The sequence below is a fragment of the Ixodes scapularis genome, unplaced genomic scaffold (genome assembly GCF_016920785.2).
Source record: "Ixodes scapularis isolate PalLabHiFi unplaced genomic scaffold, ASM1692078v2 PGA_scaffold7__128_contigs__length_106722199, whole genome shotgun sequence".
NCBI classification, from domain to species: domain Eukaryota; kingdom Metazoa; phylum Arthropoda; class Arachnida; order Ixodida; family Ixodidae; genus Ixodes; species Ixodes scapularis.
In genome coordinates this window covers 38,748,579-38,765,986 of record NW_024609882.1, presented here as the reverse complement: position 1 = coordinate 38,765,986, position 17,408 = coordinate 38,748,579, and the positions used below count along the sequence as shown (strand labels likewise).

Genomic DNA, 17,408 nt, shown 5'->3' with positions numbered 1-17,408 from the left:
GCGAAGCTGTAATTGTGACACCCACAACGATTACCCATTGCGACGTCGTTTGAAAAGCGTGGTGACTTCCTTACGTGATTTCTATGCTGTTGGGTACTTTTCCACTCGGAGTAGCTTCCGCAACCATAAAGGCCCGGTCCGACACTTGCGACCTCTTAGAACCGGGTGCCTTGGAACCTCTTGATATCTCTTACAACAAGAGGACACTGGCGCCATTTATTGGGTAGCAGTGTGAACTTGGCCGGTCCGGCATATTTTCTATTTCTCTCGCGCAATATCCTTTCTTTCTTGGCTCGAAAAACTTTAGTCAATGTTATAAGCGAGCCTTTCTTATTCGCGACTCCAGTGACCTATAGGGGGTGCCACCGACAAACAAACATGGCAGCTGAGTCCAGGTCGCGTCGGCTCGGCCGCACCGCCTGAATGGGTGGCGCATTCAATTTAACATATTTTCTTTTATTGAATGCCCAATTTTATGGGTATTTGAACGGAGACAGTTAAGTGTAGCCGGTGCGCATAAACTTGCCGAGCATAGTTTTGTTTTGCCGGTGTTTTTTGTTCTTTTCATGTCAAACTTTCGTTTCGGAGACTTCGATCAAAACCGAAACTATGGGCTCCGAAGAAACGGTAATAGACTCTAATTAGTTTTGATCATCTAAGGAAAGCGGCGAGGGCTACAAAATTGTTCCACCGTGAGTAATTTTTAGCTAACTCGCATGCCTCGACCATGCGAGTTATCTGTCCGCGAAATTGAGCTTTTGTGCCTGTCCGCGTTTCAAGAAACAGCTCGTCGTGTGCTCGGTCAAGAACACAGGCTGCAGGAAAATTACGAAAATTAAGCAAGCGCTTCTTGAGCCAAGGAGCATGTCAACTCGCTGGCGCTTCACTACCCAGGCAGCACACGATATTGGGCCAACATTGGAATTGATGGGACAAAGAATGGCCCAACAATGGCCCAACTGAGCCATGCGTTTACCAATATTGGAATTACCTGGGCCAATAATGGACTATCATAGCCAATGTTTTTCCAATATTGGTGATGCACTGGAATAAGCTGTCCAATATTGGACTGTGAAAGCCAATGGCTTGCCAATATTGGATAAATGCTGGCATAACCTGTCCAATATTGGACTGTCAAAGCCAATGGTTTTCCAATATTGGATATATGCTGGCATAAGTTATCCAATATTGGACTGCTAAAGCCAATGGCTTTCCAATATTGGATATATACTGGCATAACCTGTCCATTATTGGACTGTCAAAGTCAATGGTTTTCCAATATTGGATATATGCCGGCATAAGTTATCCAATATTGGACTGTCAAAGCCGGTAGGTTTCCGATATTGGATATACGCTGGCATAAACTGTACAATATTGGACTGTCAGGGCCAATGGCTTTCCAATATTGGATACATGCCAGCATTAGCTGTCCAATGTTGGACTGTTAGAGCCAATGGCTTTCCAATATCGGATGCATGCTGGCGTAAGCTGGTCAATATTCAACTGTCAAAGCCAACAGCTTTCCAAGATCAACTCATGCTGGCATAAGCTGGTCCAAAAGTGGACTGTAAAAGCCAATTTGGATTTCCAATTTGGAAGTATGCTGACTTGTGCAGGTCATATTGCACTGCCAAGGCCAAGGGCTTTCTAATATTGAATTTATGCTGTCATATGCTGTTCAATATTGGAGTGTTAAAGCCACAATTTCCAGTATTGGAAATACAGGGATGAAACTGGGCAAGTAGCTTTGGAGAAATTTCGGGAGCAGAAAAAAACTATTTTCATGAGCTACTTTTAGTTTTACGAGAGTCTATCGCGCTATAAAGTCATATATTAAACTCGAGTGAAGTCTCAAGAGGGTTGCTTCGACTGCCAGTGCACATGTCATCAGTGTAGGCAGAGCAACGACGTAGCAATCGCGACGCGAGAGCATACTGCGCCTCGGTCTGGCCGGCCGCGCTCGCTCTGCGGAAATGTGAGCGTGGGACTCTCGAGCCCCGTTAGCTTACTGATGCTGCAAGACGCTACTTTGTTGTCGCGAATCATTTGCCCTTCGAACGGTCGCGAAGCCGTTGCGCCCGGCGTACCCTACGCAGCATATTTCAGAAACCGCTCGCGCAGCATCGCAACCTTCTTACTGCGAGCGTCGGTGATTCATCGTGTGTTGAAAGTCGGACGATGTGCTGTTCGAGGTGTCTTTTATGTGCAACTCTTTCGTAAAAAAATTTGAAGTTTAAAAACGCGAACCTAACAGTGTACAAACAGTTTTAAATTTATTGATAAAAAATATATTTATATATTTATAGATATATTTGTGTACATCGTGCGCAAAAAATAGTCGCGCTTAGTTCTTCATTCTAAATTATAATGTAAGTTATACGACGCAAAACATACTGTCGTCACACTTGCCCCGTTTAGAACCACTTTTGGACTGGACAGTTTCTTTAGAAGTTCGAAAGCTGACCTTCAAAGAGCTGTCCTGTTAAATCGGTAATGACAGCAAGGTAGACGCTATGCGTGTTTAAGGCCAATCCTGTCTCCAGTTAGGGTCACGTGACTACTGTCTCAAAGCTGGCGATAAGGCAGAGCACGGAACCTGCCTAAAGCACACGGTCACGCATAACTTCTACTGCACTATCAACCTTGGGTAGAAGTGACAAATTCTCTCGCTCCGTTCATTGTTGAGATGCCCCTGAAGATAAGCCTTTGTAAGCGCACCCCACCCCCGTTCTGGCCTGCTTGCTTTGTACTCCTTCTCTCTTTTTTCTCTCTCTCCCTAAGCTGAAGGCGCGGTTGCTGTGCGTACTCGCCGGACTTGAATCCGCTCTCTGTGCGCGGGTAACGGCAGAAGTGTGATCATGTGGTTTGACGGATGACACATTACCCGTTGACAAACTCGGAATGCCTGCGTCGCAAGGACCGGACCTAGTTTCGCGCGTGATGCGGCCTGCGGGGTGCAGGCCCGCTGTGGATTTCGCTTCTGTGGTAAATGGTATCTCGTTCGAAAAGTCCTACCCGTGTCGATTTTTTCAAAGAGGCCCAAGACATTCTTGTGAACAGTTAAGTGTCCGGTTCGGCAAATGGCAGCGTGTGCTACATTGTGTTGAATCTTCACGGATCACTTCCTTGTAGTTTTTGTGTTTGAGTGGTTGTTCTGCAGTGCCCGTGTTGACATATAAGTCGGATTACATCTTTCAAGTCCAGTATTTTCAACGTAAGTGTGCTGCAACCTACTGGATGATCATTGTCCGTTCTTGTATGGGCAATCTTCCGGATAACCTCTAGAATTGGGCATTGCCTATCTCCTGGCAGCTGGGAGAATAATTTTCCCGCAATCTTACCGACAGTCGCCTGCCATTATCTGTCTGAAATAATGTCACAACCGCAGGTAGAATACTGACTTTTTTATTCTACCTGCGTTTCGCAAAAACACGTTTCGTTGCCACCTTTCTGGTTGACATTTACGTTTCATCGACATTCGTTACGCGAATTGCGCGCTGTAGGGGCATTTCGTCGCGCGTGTATTCCTGAGGCGCGTGCTCACCGAACCAGCTTACCCTTTCACGCCGCTTCATGCTAATCTGAAGCGGTTCATTGCAACAAAAAAAGAAAAGAAAACATATTTTGAGTTTTTTTATGAAACATCGCGTGTTGATGAAACGATCTGTCTATGAAATGTAGTTCGATGAACTGATTGCACCGCCAATGAGGGGCGACTAGTGGTAGAAGTTTGGCGAAACAATTCTGTCAGCTGCCGGGAGACTGGACACTACCCAAGAATTACCCCGGTTGTTGCTTGCTTTGCAGTCTTTTTAATTGTATCACAGCTGAGTAGTACCTCTTCACATATTACGAATTGCTGAGATTGTGCTTGTCTACAGAATAAGCTGTGTGTAATAAACTGTTAGGAGATTTCAAAACAATCCCTTGTGTCTGTTTACCTTCCTTTTTGCAAACAACTTGGCGAGGGCACTTGCAAAGAGCTGGGCGAGTGCAACGATGGCCAAAAATCAGCATGACGGCCAACATTGGATCGGGTCGCGCTTCCAGTGTTGTCCAATATTACGCCGGTCTTCGCCAATGTGGGAGCACCTTGGCTGGAACCATGGTTTAGCGATGGCCCAACATTGGCACCAATGATGGGGCCGACATCGGCTGGAACGATGGCTGAACATTGGCCCAACATTGGCACCGATCACTGGGCCAACATTGGGAAGGGTAACGCTTCCACTATTGTCCAATATTGAGGCCGGTCTTTGCCAATGTTAGGCCAATGTCGGACCGACATTGGTGTGCTGCCTGGGTAAGCAGCTGATACTCGTATTTCAATTTAGGTTTTAGTAGCAATCGAGAAGTCATTTTGACGAATATGCGGATTATGTATTATATTACGTACTATGGCCCCACTAAAGCGATATTAGTATATTCTTCGGGTTGAAATATGAACTTAGTTAACTAACTATTAGGTGAACTGCTGAATAAAAGTATATTTGACAGACAGAGAGATACTACTTAAACTTAGCCAAATGGTTCTAGCCGGTAGGACGGAGACGAATGCGGACAAACTGAGGAGAGTCTTCATCGGAGTTTCACTCGGACCTCTCTGCATTGAACTTGACTTCGAATCCTGAACGGATAAAATGAGTATTTTTTGTGGCCGGTCAACCTGAGCAATGTAGACGTATATTGCTGCTGGCTTTGACAGGGGTTATAATATAAATATTGGAGGGGCGCGATAGATCCTAATGACGTGACAGCTTCTAACTTTGCGAGACGCGTCCCCCACCCTTTGAAAGCAGATAATTTCCCTCATTAATCATATGCAGCGAGCAGGTTTTCCTGAATTAAGTAATAGCGAAATTGGCCCAACTCCTTCAACGTGGTCTTTTTCGGCGAAAAGCCGCCAAGATGAATAGCCAACGCACCGGCCGGCGTTAATGGCAAAATTAACTTGAAGCTAATCGAGCACAACCAAACTCAAGGAAAGCAGCTATCGAACCTTCCCATTCACTTGACTGTAACATTGGTGTTCCCTCCAGTGAAACACTTCGTCTGTCGACCTCAGTCCACTGTTCTACATCCTTATGAAGAAACCACTTATCAGATACCAAGCAGTCGTCACTTTGAACGTGATTAGAGACAGACGAGAAATCAAAACGTTTTTCCGTGATTCCTCCCCATCCAAAAAGATTGAAAGCACGCGACCGTGTGTTGTGGAGTAAACGGGCTTTCAAACACGTGATGGAAAGAAACAATCTACTGAGGCTTCACCACACTAATGAACACTCAGGCAAACTTAAGAAATTGTCGGACCTTCGTCAAATTACATTGCTCGCCCCCGCGCCGACAGCACGTGTCCGCGAAAGCCATCAGAGACGCGGCGGGGCGCGGAGCGACCTGGACCGACTGGTTCCCGGTTTTCCCGCTTGGCGGCGTCCGTTTTGCTGGAGTCGCGAATAGGTATTACGCACATTTGACCTCGAAAATCCCGCAAAACCTCCGCTCTTGTGAAATGCAGTTCCAGGGTCACCGCATAGATGGCGCCAGAGTGCCAGTCTGTTCTCTCGTCCTAAGAAATTTTAATATGTTTCAACAGGTCTCGTCTCCCTCGCTGATACTCGCTTACAATAGGGAGTATTCACTGGCGGCCATATCCGTGTGCGCTGCTGCTGAGCGCGTGCTAACGGCGAGCTTCCGCAGTCCTTTTAGAGCGTGCATTTAGCACCATCAAGGTTGCCGGTCTTAGCAGGCTATTAATGTGAGCTCGTTCTGAGCATGCGCTCTAAACATCGCCCTCAAATATGGCGTCCAGTGAATACCTCCTATAGTATGAACGGGCCTTAATCTTTACCGTGAAACACACGTGGGGAGAAGGAACTTGCTTCGCATTGTTCGCAGGCGCCATTATAATACATTATACGGTTTGCAGTTCACACGGGAGCCTCGAATGACGTCAACACCTTTCAAAGCAGCTGCAAACCTAATCTTCACCAGAACGCGTGGGAGGGTGTTCCTATTGTTCACGTGCGCCTTATCACCCATCACGTGGTTTTGATGCTTGTTTTGTGGTTTTCTTTATTGAAACGGATCCTGAACTGTATACTGTATGCCTGATTTCAAAGGTGATATGCTGTTTTGCCTTCAATTGTTTGCCGGGAGTTTTTTGCTTACAACGCCAACGACACAAAAAATTTCCTTGACTGGTAGAGGTATACAGCTTCGCTGTAATAGACGCTTTGCAGCAGCTATGCACGGACGCCGCCATAACTGACCTTCAGTTTTTGTTTCCTCTTATTTTGTTTATTTCACTTCATCTTTACCATAGCAGGCCAGGTTATTGCCACATTAGATTCAATTGTGTCCTTTTCTAAAGCATCGGCCTTTATAGAGGATCGTCCACTACCGTTTTAGTTGCTCGGCATCTCGGTAAAACAAGAGAAGGTCAGCAATGGCGGCTGTAATTTGGCGCGTGTGTAAAGCGTCTATATTTATGGTTCATAGCTTTTACCGCTACAGAAAACACAACCTCTATTTCCTTTAGAGCAGGGGTCTCCAAACTTCTTAAAGAAGGGGGCCGGGTTGGGGATCTGTCGCAGTCCGGGGGGACCGGAAAAAAAGAGAAATTATCAAATAGGAAACCTCAATAAACAATCCTAGATAAACGTTTCAACACACACAAAAAAAAAAAGTATTGTTAGAGTAACTTATTAAAGACATTACCCTGAGGTGGACGAATACGTATATTTCAATACTTCAATTTGAAATTTCTTATTTAGCTAGGTATGATCTTACACAAGAATTGTGACCAAGAATATTCACCAGGCATAAATCAAAACGCATGGAAAACTCGGCCCATTTGCCCGGTGCAAACACCAATGAGAATGATAACACTAATGCTGATAGTATGCAATAGTTGTGACAAAGGTCACTAAGCAGAATATACATGAGTATGAAAATAAATTTTAACATAGTTGCAGAGCTATGAAGCAGGGGACTAGGAATGGTGACACTGGTGATGAAGACTGCGGCCAGCCGCCGGAGGTTGGAAGACTTCACCGGGCCGGAAACGGCCCGCGGGCCGGGATTTGTAGACCCATGTTCTTAAGCCCAAATAATATGGTCCAAACTGGAAACCAAAACAGTGGTTTTTGTAGTGTCTCCAAAGTACGATGACCTCTTGAGCTGAATGAACCTTGACGAGATAAGCGGTAAGACCCCTATTGAATGGTCCCAGAATGGAAAGATAGCTGGGATGGCATTTTTCCAGGGCCATTGACTCTGTGCGCTGATCAAACCTAACACACCGATCTCACCAGCCATTTCGACTACGCCACCGCTGCCGCAATGCATCGAGGGAACTTTAGTTTTTGGGCATGTGCGACAACCTCGTTGGAGCTCTTCGCGTGAAGAGCACGAGACAGCACGAGCCCTCTCGTGCACTGCCTTCTGCCTTATGTGAACTAAAGTTATGGCGGAAAACAGGGAACCCTAATTATAACCAGACTTGTAAGTAACGCGTTCCTAGTAACAAGTTACTTATATTTTTTTTGTAACAAAGTAACGATCTAGTAACCATTTAAGAGAAGGAACGAGTAACGTATTTTGTTTAGTTCTTGATTAACTAACGAGTAAACGGTATGTAGTTACGTCTGGAAGGGAACGTTTGCAAGACGGGTACCAAACCTGGTTCTCAGCCCAGCTCGCGTCTGTAATTTTGCACGAAACGAGAAACGCTTGATAGACAACCAAAAACCCGTGCACAAGGTATGTCAGTACCCACAGTTATCCATGAATGAACACGTTAAAAATATTAACGACGTCATGCATTGGAAGCGGGTACTCCTTCATTAAAAACGACAGCGAGAAAATGACCCGTTACTTTCGAGCGGAAGTAGAGTGTTCCTTTTAAATCGCAGTAACGAGCTGCAACAGTTAACGTAGTTAGAAACTTGTCGAGCGGTGGACGAGCAACGTTATTTAGTATCTTTATTTCAGTAACGTGTTCATATCTAATGAATGAGGGTTTTCTGTTTTCGGGTTTATTATTTTGTTTTTTCGAATTGGAGGGTGTTTTTCTGATGTCATTTTTTTTCCCACCGGTTAATTTTTTTTCAACATTGATCTCCTGCGTGGGACAAAAGTACATGATTATCGGGGTTAATGATGTAGGGTAACAAGACACACAGTCATGAGACTTTCTAAACTAGAAGGAACATGCCCATCACCACCCGAGCATCTATATGGACGCTTTACACACGCGCCAAATTACAGCCGCCATTGCTGACCTTCTCTTGTCTTACGGAGATGCCGAGCAACTGAAACGGTAGTTGACGATCCTCTACAAAGGCCGATGCTTTAGAAAAGGACACAGTTGAATCTAATATGAAAATAACCTGACCTGCTATGGTAATGATGAAGTGAAATAAACGAAATAAAAGGAAACAAAAACTGAAGGTCAGTTATGGCGGCGTCCATGCACAGCTGCTGCAAAGCGTCTATAGAAAACGTTCCTGTCTCGATAAGCAAGCGAAACAGGGGAATGAAGGTGTTTATCGGGAAGAAAACAAATGCCTCGCTGACAGTTAAAAAAAAAAAAAGGGGGGAGGGGGAAGCCGATAGCGTTATTTATGACGTGACCCTGAAACAGCATTTCACTTGAGCGAAGGTTATGCGATATTTGCGTAATCAAATGTGTGTACAATGTAGAAAAAAAATGTTCGTTTATAAAATTTTTAAAAGTATCTAAAGCAAAGAAAAGAAGAATGGTCGGTGCATTGGTTTACTATGCTGCATAAACTTCCGTGTGAATACGGCTGCAGCTAAAGGAACGTCCACGGGCTTTTGCCGCATGACGATGCGGGTGCGCAAGAAGTGAATGATCGTGGCTTGGAGTCCGGTAGAGGCAAAAGTGCAGCCCCCCGGAGCGCCATCTCTGAGGCTCAACAGCACCCTCCAAGCCCGAATGCAAGCTCTCAACTACGAATGCGAAGAATATACTGACCACCTTGCCATTCAACATTGGCATGACCTTTGTAACAATTTGAACGGCCAACTTCACAGCCCCAGTGCGTGGAACCTTTTTCGCTCCCTCCTTGGGCAGGCCATACCTCGGCACACCCTCCAAAAACTGCTCCTGGCCCAACAGATGGAACCTTCCACCCTCATTGAGGATAATCGCAATACGTTCTACCTCCCCTTCCTCACACCCCAAACCCAGCGTTCAATACATTTCCGCCCTACTTGAAGACTTAGACACTGGAATTAACTCAGAGTTTTTTATCGGCGAACTCTGGCTTGCCATGTTTCAACTCAAACGTCGCACCGCCCCTGGACCGGTTGTGTCACATACACCATGCTCCGTAACCTTCCCGAAGCTAAAACCGACGAATTGCTGACACACATCAACCGTGTATGGGTAACCGGACGCCTCCCACATGAATGGAAAACGGCTCATGTCCTCATGCTTCCTAGACCCGGAAAGTCCACGACCCCTCCAACACACCTCCGCCCCATTTCAAAGACCTCATACATTGGAAAATTAATAGAAAAACTGATACTCAACCGCCTTGATTGGCACCTCGAAACGGGGAACCATCTTCCGCACTCCCTCGTCGGGTCTAGGAGGCACGTCTGCAAGCAAGACGTAGCCCTCCGCATCAGGTGTCTTGCACACCCGAACACCACTCAACTCCGCCCTATCGTCGGAGTCGACCTTACGAAGGCCTTCGATGACGTTACTCATGCCGCCATGCTCTACAACCTCCAACTTTTGGGTATACACCAGCCTTTGGATATAAACAAGCGTCGGTATATATTTATACTTTGTTTAATACTAGAAGGGACCATATTGACGATTTTTAACTTTTTTATACAGAGATGTTTTCCGACGGCCTGGGTGATTTGGCAAAATTCTCAATATTGTTACACATTCCTACCAAGCTTACTATTTCGTATAAAATAAATCAAAGAAATAAAAAAAACAAAAAAAATATAACGTTCGGCCTTTTCGCCTTACAACATCTCTTAAAACGTAGGTGACGTTAAGAGTGAACCGTCGGATTCGGTAGACCTTAGTGGTCATGGGCGTAGTCGGCGCGGTGAGCTGTAGCGGCGCTTTCTGGTTAGAGAGCGTTGAACCGCGTTGCGACTGGGACTTGTGATTCGTATGCCGCTTGCCAAGCTATACTCGTTGAATTGGTTGCCGCGCTACACACGAAACGCAGATGACCCGGTGACTCATAGCCGTTTCTCAACGCAACCCATTCAAACGCATTCAAACTCAACTTTGTGTACAGACGTTTTTTGTCGACACCTATTGTTGCCAATCGCGTAGCGAGCGGCGCTATCGCCCTGCGAAGAACAATATTGGTTGCGTATCGCGGTTGCGTACCTAGTGAGAGAGAACACCGTGACAGGCTTAACGCAGACACCATAAGCTTTACTTAGCGAAGACATGACTCAAGTATGGTCATAGCCTCCTGCATACTCCGCATGCCTGTCGGACGGAGGAAAATACAACGGGGGCCGCTCTCTAAGAAGTTGCGCGCCGCCGCCGTTGTTTCAGGGTGCCACCGTCGTTGGACAGCCTAGATTGAAGAGAGGGTGCATCTGAAACCTCGGGAAGCGTTTCCAATTTAATGACGGACACCTCCTGCGGCGATAGGACGTAAGTGCGCATGCGCTGCGTTTTTGCGTGCAAGGAGTAAAGCAGAAGGAAAGGCGAAGATGTTTGCAAACGATTAACTTTGTGGTCACCTACCCGTAGCTGCTATTACAAATGCAGCCCCTAAACCCCGTGACACCGTTCGAGCAATTGGAAACTCTCTGTAATGCAGGCTCTCTGGAATGGATGGATGGATGGATACAGCTAGACCATTTGAATCGGGCGGCGGCTTGCGCCACCATAGCTAAAGCTTCTCGCTCAAATCAGCTAATTTCTGATTAAATTCGGAATCCACGGAGAAGGGCGAAATAATCCCTTACCGCTACTAAGCACAGACCTTCATCTACCACTCTCCACGAAACTCCATTCTTCCCTCGACGTATGCAACTGACAAAGATTGAGGTTTTCGGCACCTCTCAACTCCTTCACCGTCCTCCGAGTCACGTGCGCTGTGACGTGAAAGGAGGACGTGCGGGGTTCCGGTGAAGCTCTCTCTAGAGCCATCAGTGAGCGGCGAGGACTCATCCGCTCGCGACCTCGTGACCACATGCTTGCGCAGCTAGATCAACATGGCGAAAGGATGAATGCGGCAACGTGATCGTCCGGGTCCGGCCATCCCCGCTCGGCTGTGCCTCCGTCTTCCTCCGGCTTCTGGCGGTTGTTCCAGCACCTCCTAGACAGCTTTCAAACCTGTGCGTCACGTGACATGACATCACGTCCGGGAGGCCTGCACGGGCGCTGATTGGATGCGAATGCCGCGTCAGCGTTCGCGTGTGGCTCGTTTCCTCTCATAGTCCCACACGAACGCTGACGCGGCACCCGCATCCAATCAGTGCCTGTGACGGAATCCCGGACGTGACGTCATGTTACGTAACGTGCAGGCTTGAAAGCTCTGTCGGAGGTGCTCGATGTTCGCGGTAGCAGATAGAGCTGACGGTTTTGTTGACCTCGGATAGATGGCGCCACTAAAATCCGTGTAATAAAATTTTTGTCGATGTTACCAAGTTTGTGGCGCATTTTTATTTATGCTGGAACGATAAGATTTATATAAAATTTTACTTTTATTCGGGCAGGTATTTGCACAACTTGCTATCTTTTTACAAGTCCCCCTTTGACGTCACGCCGCGTGGTTCTCCTGGCCGCCGCTCGAGGCTGCATGTCGTGAAATATTCTAATTTTTGCCTCCCGATTACGCGGCGGAGCAACATTTCGAAGGAAGATGTGTTTTCTTTTCTTTTGGAGAATATAAACAATACAAAAAGTAGAAGATTCAAATCCTTTCGACGTTAAAAACGTTGCACAGCTCCTTCAAGAGATGTTTATATATCTGTCATTCAGGGTGAGCGAATGCATTATGACTCCTTTCACTCCACTATGACGCGTTGAGCGCACCGCGGCTGCGATAGCAACCATGTCGCCGTAAGCAGTCACAAGCGGTGTTAACGCAATCGGTCACAGACCCAAACGTGCCACATATCTGAACTAAGACTTAACCAGCCTTTAGGTCGCAGTCACACTGCGTTCGCAAGAGACATAACGGGAGAATTACCCGCGGAGGCGCCTCAAAAATTGTCGAAGCATGTTTACATGTGTACGGCTCGAAGATGTCTGCAGAGAGATTTTGTATCATCAATGTGCGTGCACCTAATAAAAGAAGAAACACAAAGTCCGAGGACAGCTAAGTACTTCTTATGAGTTGTGAATGCGAAAGCATGAATGTCGTTCTTCCGCTCTCTTCATTAGTCTGCGGCGTTGTGGCCTAGACAGCCACGTGGCTATCCACGCCACGTGGCTGTCCACCGGCGAAACGTACGAAACGTACGTTCCGCCGGTGGACGGCCGAGCGCGCGCTCCCCAAGCAGCACGGATTTTGGCCAAGCAATGGCCAATGTCTGGCGATGGTCTTTTGGCCAGTGGCCAGAGAGTGCCCATCGATTGGCCGATGCTTGGCCGATGGCTGATGGCCAGTGGCCACTGGCCAATGGCCAGATAAAGGCCAGTCACCGGCTAGTCTCTGGCCACTGTCTGGCCACTTGGCCAAGGACCATTGCCAGCCATCGGCCGATGACTGGCCAACTCTGTGCTGCTTGGGTCGTGAAGTGACTGCGCCGCGCTGAGCTCAGCCGTGTACCCTGCCCGGAGTTTGCCCGGACGGGCTCTGGGAGCCTGGTTCCTTGAAGACGCGCGCCAGCCAATGGGAGCATAATCCATCAAAAATCGGCTTCACTTGGAAAGGGGGATTTTAGGTGCCGTTTGGCAAACGTTTGGCGTGGTTTCAAAGCTGATGACGTCGGATCGCTCCGTGGGACAGTTAATGCTTTCGCATTGAAACATGCATCAGAAGGCGTTTGCGGACTGTCTTTTGCACGATGTATTAGAAGCGTAACTGTGGTTTGGGCGCACTACAATATCAAATCAACTGGCGTGCCAGCGGCTTCGATGGTGTTGCGCACCAAGTACGAGACGTTTCAAAATATCGTATGGTGTAGTTTCTGGCGAAATCTAGCTGACGCTTACACAATTATGGGTTTGAATGATGATTTCAGAGCCGAGCAGGCAGCCCGCCCAGCTTGACCATGGAAAGAATTTCCCTCGACTTGGAGACGATTGCCAAGCGAGAGCTCGGTGAAACACCGCAAGTGAAAGAGGACGCCGTGGCTCAACTGCGGGCGCTTCTTTCCGGTAAGTGGAAACGGAATGACGTGGTAGGCTTCCGTTAAACGTACGCATAAAGATAATAAGGTCCGGTCATCGGAAAGCTTGAATTTATATTTTTCCCGAAGTTTTGGAAATAAAACGCTTCGAGAATAAGCAGTAATTAACGCGCAAGTATGAAGAAGGACAATAAAAGGGGCTGTATGATTGAGGACCAACTTGAGACCGCGAAGGCCTGGTATAAAAATTTAAGTGTATCAAATGATAATATTGGTGAAAGTAAAATTCAAATGAACCTATATTGATGCATAAGGCACTATGGGACTACGAACTTGGTTATTTATAAAGAAGTTATGGTGAAGGGACGGCGCATTCGGTAAAGCCCGTGAAGTAAGACAACGAGTCAATTTGGGCGCAGTGATTGGCGCCTCCGCATGTTTGCCACATCGCCTGGTTTATGGGGAGAGAGAAAGGAGAACAGGTCCGAGGCTCGGATAAATACACCTTACTGATTCAGCGAGTAGCTTTTAGCCGGCGCCCAGATTTGCATACGCTTGCCGGGCAAGAAAATCTGAAATCCGCCTAAAGGCTAGCGCGCGAATCACCTTAGTCAGCCGAGCCTCGACCCTTTCCACTCCTTTCCCTCCTCCGCCAACTAGGCAACTTGAAACCCCCACTCCCCCCGTCCTCTAAAAGGATTTGTGGAGTATAAATTAATATACAAATTTAATAGACTATATATCTAACTGAAAACTGGCAAACCCTTGACGCAACAACCTAATGTCCGTTCAAAAGGTTATAGCTAATTATTTGTTATTTAAACTTGGGGATCGCGTGATGTCCACACACCAGCACCAAAGTGGCGGTGCTCAGAGGCCGCATACGCAAACGTGTGTTCAGTGCTCGGCAAACTTGTCCGGAACACGTCAATGACATCTGATATCATGGACGTGCTATCCTGGCGACAACGGAAAAACTGATTCAGGACTCAGTGCTCAATAGAACAGTTCCATACGCCGTTTCATCTCAAGTATAGACGAAGCCAAGGCTACCAGCAGATAATACCAATTTAGACAGCGTTGAAACCGCACCATCATGGTGTCTGTCATGTGTCTGTACGTATTCTATCGTCGCTGAACCAATCATAAACGTAAAAGGACCAGTTACTTGCACTCTTGACGCTGCTTGATTCATCCCATCTCATATGCTCGTATTGTCGGCTGCGTCTTGAGTTAAGCTGAGACGAAATATAGGAGGGTAGGCTGCTCGCTCAAGACCTAAATCGCTGCTGGGCACGGGACAACGCAGCAGTTTTTCCTGCAATGCGTTCTACGCTTTTCAGCTCATGCAGTAGGAAGATCCATTGCTTTCTGATCGAATTATCCAATTACTGACTGTTCCGACAGTCACCTTGGCACCTTCGTGCGAAAAGGTGGCTGTAAGAGTAGATTGGCTTAACGTCAAAATAGTCGCAGTGTCCACGGTCCAGCGTGCGGCCTTTCCTGCTAGGGCTGTTTCATTCAGCGCTAGTTGAAGCTGCAGTTCTTAGACTGAGGTCAGGAAACCGCTCTCACGAGAATAGGCACCGTTGGCGTGTTCAAGATAAGTTTACCGAGCACTGTACATAACTGATTTTACTCGCCAGTGATCAGAGATCCATGCTCGAATTAATAGATTGGGCATTTCCGACACATACCTCACTCCATGCATCCTTGACAGAGGATCCGGTATTGCATTGCCCTTTGGACGAAGATTTCCTGGTGAAGTTCCTGCGTAGCCGGAAGTTCCACGTGAGGGAAACCCTGGATGTAATTCGGAGGTATTTCCGGGTCCGCCAGGAATACACCGACCTTTTCGACAATCTGCTGCCGTCACGCATCTTGTACGATGCGACACTGCACCAAAACCAGCTATTGACTGTTCCCAAGCAGCGTGATTCTTTGGGAAGGCTGATTGTCATTTTCAAGCTGGGTGAGTCGGATTCTCCACGAAGCAATTTTCGAACCTTTTGTTTACTAGTGCTGAATAGAGAGATCAAAATTTTATAAAACCAAGCCACCTACGCATGCATACGAACGGGGGCCAGGACAGATTATAAAAGATAGTCGACTCAGGGGTCCGGCGAGCTCAAGGCTTCCACTGCCCCGCCATGCAGCCTAACCTTAAATTGAATATAGCCAGCCTTCTGGTTTGTGGCTAAACGCGCTGTACGTTGGATCGCGGTTACAAAAATGGCTTAGAGTCGTACGACTTTGATCACCGCCGGATGGTTCGCCGATGACCTACAAGGGGCGCACCAAATTGATTTACACTTACCTTGTACAACCCCCCGCCCCCACAAAAAAAAAAAAGAGAAAAAAACGGAAAAAAAAAACGCATTTGCATTCCTGATTATGAATGGAGGAAACATTTTTTCTGCGCACCGGCGACATTACAAAGACAAGTTTGGTGCGTACAAAAAGGCACAGCATTCAGATGATCACACATAGATTAATTTAGAAGTTAGGATATAATACAGTAGTTTGTTCTCTACTTGTGCAATACAGAAGATTCATTTTCTTTATACCTGAGTAAGGTGTGCGGTAAGACTTGAGCGTTACAGCCGCCGAAACAATTATAATCGTGTGCAGCATATTTGCTTCTGCCCGATTTTTTTACGACTGCTCTTTTGTGCTCAACCGGGGGATGTGAGTTGAGGTTTAAGAAGTTACTTGTCCAGCATGTTTGGCGGTGTACAGTTGTTTCTACGCGTGCAGTGCTGTTTGGGCATGCATTAACATCTAGGATAGACAGTGTACCGTTTTGTTCGTTTTCACGTGATATTGGACTGACGGTTAAACGCTCTTCAAAGGCAAATGAAAGTGATTAACAAAGTCTTTACTTAAAATTACGTGAGTGTCGTCCACGTAACGCCTATAAAACCTTACTGGGTGCACATTCCGCTGTAGACCGGTTTCCTCATCCTGCTCCATGACAAGAGTCGCCACAGTCACTGACACTGAACAACCCATCGGACAACCTTTAATCTGGTGAAAATCAGTGTTAACGTTGGGGGGTCGATTGAAGTAGCCAAAACACAAACCAAATGTAGCCAAACGTGTGCAGTTGATATATTTTCGCGCCGAATATGTCGTCCCCGTATTTTTAAGAAAGAAATACATCATAAAAAGTGTACAAAATTAAACTCTTCAAAAAATGAAAATATTAGGGAAAATATTGCTGTGTGCAACCGCAATCAACGTGAATAAATGCTACCACATCTAGTGCAATTGAGGTTCATTTGCAGAAGAAGCTCGATGGGCACGTCAGAAGTTCAGGATGTTTTTTCCTGCAGCCTCAGTCCGAACTTCAGTCTCAGAATTGCCTCAAGGACGTCGAGCTTCATTATGTTTCGGTTTTATTAACGATATTTGATAGATCACGCGCTCGGAATCCGCGTTCTGTGTGAAAAGTGACAAGATCTTCAGAGCACCCTTTGAGAGGTAAGGAAAACGGCGTACGCTAGAAGGGCTCTTGTAAGCGGCAGCATCGTGTCAAACGCTTAGGCAGGTCGTATGCTCCAAGGTGCTTGAAACAGACTACGGGTAACGGATTACTGATTCGACCTCGTGAAAAAGACATCCAGAAAAGTGAGCTGGATGTCTCAACATGTCTGCGGGGCTCTTGGCTACGGTTTCTGAATTGATGGTATTGAGCCTCCGAATCACGGACGAAGCCTGGGCTGCGATTTTGTTTATCTTAGAGAAGCATCAGCTGATATTTCCGTTTACCTTACGTTTGTGGCCACGTGATGTGCTTCTCATTCAGAATCGTGATAACCATAATGTGCCAAGTTCTTTTTCGCTTATCTTTTTATTAAAGACCGTAGTAATGCCCCAAAATTATCTGTCGTATTTCTGCCTGTGTAGTAAACACAAAAAGATTAGTTGGCTAATAATGACTGATTTCGACGAAGCTAAGGATTTTGTTCATCTGAGTTTTCTGATTGGCCGCTCGTTCAGTATTGTGATGATCGGAAAGTGCCAGGTGGTTCTTAGTATTTTTTAAAGCCTGTCGTAACGACAGAAGTAATGTGTCATCTCTCTGCTTG

The 17,408-nt window shown here is 46.6% G+C and overlaps 1 protein-coding gene across 4 annotated transcripts in view; it reads left to right on the top strand.

The window, feature by feature from the left end:
• LOC115319534 (alpha-tocopherol transfer protein-like) overlaps window positions 1-17,408 on the top strand; it is a 31,925-nt gene that overhangs the window by 4,303 nt on the left and 10,214 nt on the right. For 3 of the 4 annotated variants that reach the window (XM_042286543.1, XM_029979564.3, XM_042286544.1), the window contains exons 2-3: window positions 13,210-13,345; window positions 15,038-15,289. In XM_042286543.1, coding sequence (XP_042142477.1) covers window positions 13,240-13,345; window positions 15,038-15,289 — 358 coding nt within the window. In that variant the 5' untranslated portion in view covers window positions 13,210-13,239. Of the gene's footprint in view, window positions 1-10,564; window positions 10,667-13,209; window positions 13,346-15,037; window positions 15,290-17,408 lie in introns of all 4 variants that reach the window. The other variant, XM_042286542.1, reaches the window with a different exon arrangement.